The 4044-nt window shown below is 39.7% G+C and overlaps 1 protein-coding gene across 1 annotated transcript; it reads right to left on the bottom strand.

Moving 5' to 3' along the window:
• Window positions 1–497: 497 nt before the first annotated feature.
• Window positions 498–3799, bottom strand: LOC120215240 (exocyst complex component EXO84A-like). The gene is made up of 7 exons (XM_039212968.1): window positions 3671–3799; window positions 3405–3502; window positions 2084–3146; window positions 1439–1954; window positions 1067–1255; window positions 852–988; window positions 498–730 (listed from the first exon to the last, which is right to left on the bottom strand). The coding sequence occupies exons 1-7, from the start codon at window positions 3797–3799 to the stop codon at window positions 595–597; spliced, it is 2268 nt and encodes a 755-aa protein (XP_039068899.1). The 3' UTR covers window positions 498–594.
• Between the last annotated feature and the right edge of the window lie 245 nt (window positions 3800–4044).

Below are 4044 nucleotides of genomic sequence, written 5' to 3'. Positions count from 1 at the left end.
TTTAGAAAAATAAAGAGATCAAAGTGATTATTTTAGTACAAATTGAGAGGCTAGTTTTAATATTATGACTCTAATTTTTTAAAAATAATAATTTATGACGGAATTTGTTTCGTGCCTTGTGGAAACAAGAGGCCCGAGACTCCTTTGTACCTACGGTTTGCAGTTCTTGTAATAGGCTTTTAAGCCTTTGTTTTCTCTAGGCCATACATTGAGTTGAAATTCATGGATCTTTAACCATTTGGGAGTATCGATCACTGAAACTGGAAAATGTATTACATGCTTTTTTATAGGAGATTTAAGCTTCATTTTACTTTTGAAAATAATTTTTGTATTTACTTTCTACTTCCATTTTCAGAAAATTAAATTTTATCCTTTATTTTCAGAAAATTAAAACATTCTGGTAAATAAAAATAAAAGAAATAAAAGCTCATTAGGCCTGTTAACAATCTATGAAGAGTTCTGCATTCCTACATAAGACATGTTGAAAGTTAACACAAATGATCTAAAAACCTGCATTTTATTGGATGGCAAGCAGGGTTGCTTTGTGACGGTGACATGCTTTGAGCAAAGGTACGGCCAGAGACCTTAGTTACTTCAGAACGAAGCTGCCGACGCAGATGCCGTAGGGCTTGTTGCGTCTCCCTCCAGAGTAGTAAAGTTGTCTTTACCACTTAACATCTTGATTGCTATTTGAGCAACTTCGGCGAACCAGTCATCCTCCGGCAACACGCTGCCAGAACACAAAAGCGCTTCGTCAGATTCTAAGTAATTCTCATATGGATCAGAAGGGCCAGTCTAGTGTATCGAAACAAAAAATGCTCCCATTATGATATTGGTCATATGGAATGTACCTGTATGGATCAATTCCGGTTGCAGCCAGTGCCTCGATAGCTCTCTCGATAATGGTTTTGATAACTTGTTGCAGATTTCGAGACAGATACCGGCCTTCGGAAGCAAAAATCATTACAAATTCCATATCCAGATAAAGCTGCATCGAAACAAAAACGAAAGTTATAAGATGTTAAATCATCTAACCCTATACATTTGTATTTGATCGAGTATATACCTGTTGAAGACCGAGGGGACCCAAAGGTGTCGGCCCCTGCTCGATCTCTTCCCAAAAGGTTTGGTCATCGGAAAGCCAAAGGATTACAGTCTCTGTTTGTCTCATTAATAGAAGTGTAGCAAACCTTTCCCTCCCCACAAACATATCAGCTGCTATACTTGCCATCCTTGTTAGTTTTTCAAAAAGTTCCTGAAACAAGATAAAGTTGTTGACGAGAAAAGGTTTATCATATTCATAGTAAGTGATAAAAGATATACTTGCCATAGGTCACTGTTCAAATTCAGTTCATCAGGCTCGAATTCAAAAGATGTCATATCTTCTTCTTTTCAGGTTGCATGTCATACGTCATGACTAAGGAAATCGAGATATTACCTGGAAAATAGGTGATGGAAACCATTCAGGTTCCTCAGTATGGCTATCCATACTTATGTATATCTCTGCATTGAGACGCATGTCCCCGTCGACTGTGAAGATAAGATCAAGGGCGTGTTGTCTACAAAAGCTATCTCGCAAACGTTCAACCGAGCGGTTTAATTTCCGCTTCCACTCCCTTTGTTCCGGAACACGGCCTTGCCTATCTGAAGTGCTTCTAGGGGTGGCATCCACTCTGCTAGCCTGGCTCAATGGCAAAAGTTTCAATGCAGCCCGGGGAAGCAGTTCATCCGCTAGCAATGATGCATTGGCAAGTAAAGCCAACTGTTGGGATTCACTCTCTGCCATCTTGAGAATTCTATTCCCAGAACCATCTAAAGTTTCTTCGTTTTCCATCGAACCAGGCAATGCACTTATCAGTAGATTAACATAGGAATTGAATATTTGTAAAACTCCTTCTAAAGCTGGACCATCCAATTGAAGAATCTCAAGGGGGCCAACATCCTCCATAAATGCCTAAAACCAGACAAAATGCCAGATTAGGAACGCCAAAGATTCTAAAACTTGCAAAACAAGGAATTAAAAGTACATTTTACTTATGTTTGATCACATAACATTAATCACTATGGAAGCAGAAATAATTACCTTAACCATTGAATTCAATTTGTGAGCGCTGCTTGAAAGCTTTGGCTGTGGCATAGTTGCACTACTAAGAGATAAAGTAGAAGATAACGGACGTGCATCACCCGGTGCATAAGAAAGCACCCAATCATCTGCAGCAGCAAGTGCAGCAGTACTCTGTTCGATTCTTTTTAAGGTGGCACTGAATGCCAGGTCGACACAGGGCTTAAAATGCCTCATTAAGATAGGGGAAAGAGCTAATCCACGAGCTTCTAACAAAGCGCAATGGCCAAGGCATATCTGAACACATTCAGTGGCCACTCTTAGACCCCCAGCAGCTGCAGATGAAGCTAGAGCATGTCTCTTTAAGAGAAGCGCGAATGTGTCAGTTTGCTTGACAGCCCATGTTACTAGTTCAGATGAATATGCAGGCTCCTCGCCGAAAACCGCTAAGGAATCACTAGATGCTTGCGCAATGGTTGAAAATACAAGCTGTGAAAGAGCCGAAGTAGTTGATCCTCCATGAGAATTGTTCGAAGGACGAAGACTTTGCATACCACGCTGCAGCCTCTGCTGATGAGAATTGAGCAGCAACGTATGGGCACGTGGACCGTCCCCGAGATTTTTAATGGACAAAACGGCCAAACGGAGCTCGGCACCTTTCGTGAAAGGTTGGCAAGTTGTCTCTGCGAGTTGATCAACTAGTTTTTGTCTCAGCAAAGTGAGGGCAGTCTTCAATCTTTGAAGTGCATCTGGACTCAAGTTCTGTTTAGTATTAGGTTCTTTTGCTGCTTGTTCTTTGGCTACTTTTTCCCCTTCCTCCAAAGCGGCCATAGCTTCATCCACTCTCTTTTCAGCCAATAGAACTTCAAGGTTTTCCTCATATTCAACAAACCACTTCTCGGTTTTATTAAGTTTCGTATTTTTAACAGCAAATATGTTATCCTCTTCTGAATCGTCAGCGCCGGCTGTCAAGGAATCGAGGAAGACACCTTCGGCTAAACCGTGAACTAAAGCTGCCTGAGTAGAAAGAAGATTCCTCATCGAAAGGAGCTCCCCCTCAAGAACTGTAATCTCCTTGGATGTACTTCAAATGCAAAAAAAATCAAGATTTTAGAATCTTAAAGTTGGTATATACGAAAGCAAGAATTGATACTTTATTTACTCAATGCCGGCATCTAATTATCGCAAACACCGATCAATGTTATGTTGATCCTCTTCCAATCATTCAAAACATTAACTGGTAACAATGAAACAAGTTGACAACCAAGAAATCCAGAACACAATAAGCATTTTAGACAAATATATCGGTATAGATCCTTGAGTGAGTATAATAAAGACTTACCGTATAAAGGCAGTATAATTAGCGTACACACTTTTACGCATTTCCTCTGCAGACGCCTTCCTTAATTCTAACAAGTTCATGCACGCATGCTTTATCTCCTGTGATTAAAAAATTGAATATCTCTACCATTACTAGTAATCTTGAATCATCCTCATCTCGTTATAACATAAAAAGGAAATTCGGAATCCCATTTGATCGCATAAATCATTATGACTGACGCGTATTTGGCTATGTATATGATTATTTGAGAATTGAAATTAATTTACCTTCTCCGTCATGTTGTTGCATTTGGATTGGAGATAAGCATCGGGATTGAACTGCGAAGATTTGAAGAGCTTCAAGCGATCGCTGAGAGTGAGGTTACTCTCCAGCTCTGTTAGATTACCGATGCTCATTTTTTCTGAATCCAAATTTTTTGGCAGGGAAAACCCAGAAAACGTTCACGATAATGTAATCGGGCTATCATGAAAAATAAAATAAAATTAAACGAAAGAGTGAGCAAGAAGATCTCTGAAATTGGGAGACAGAGTCGGGCATGTTCTGCCATGAAGATTTCAACGTAAAACTCTCGCGTGTTTGTTTCAGATTTATTTTTGCTGTTATATTTTCACATTGAGCTTTTCTAATCTGCTGGTCTGGG

The sequence above is a fragment of the Hibiscus syriacus genome, unplaced genomic scaffold (assembly GCF_006381635.1).
Source record: "Hibiscus syriacus cultivar Baekdansim isolate YM2019G1 unplaced genomic scaffold, ASM638163v2 tig00110114_pilon, whole genome shotgun sequence".
In the NCBI taxonomy this organism is placed as follows: Eukaryota; Viridiplantae; Streptophyta; class Magnoliopsida; order Malvales; family Malvaceae; genus Hibiscus; species Hibiscus syriacus.
The sequence above is the reverse complement of the archived record's forward strand: the minus strand, read 5'-3'. Positions and strand labels throughout refer to the sequence as shown.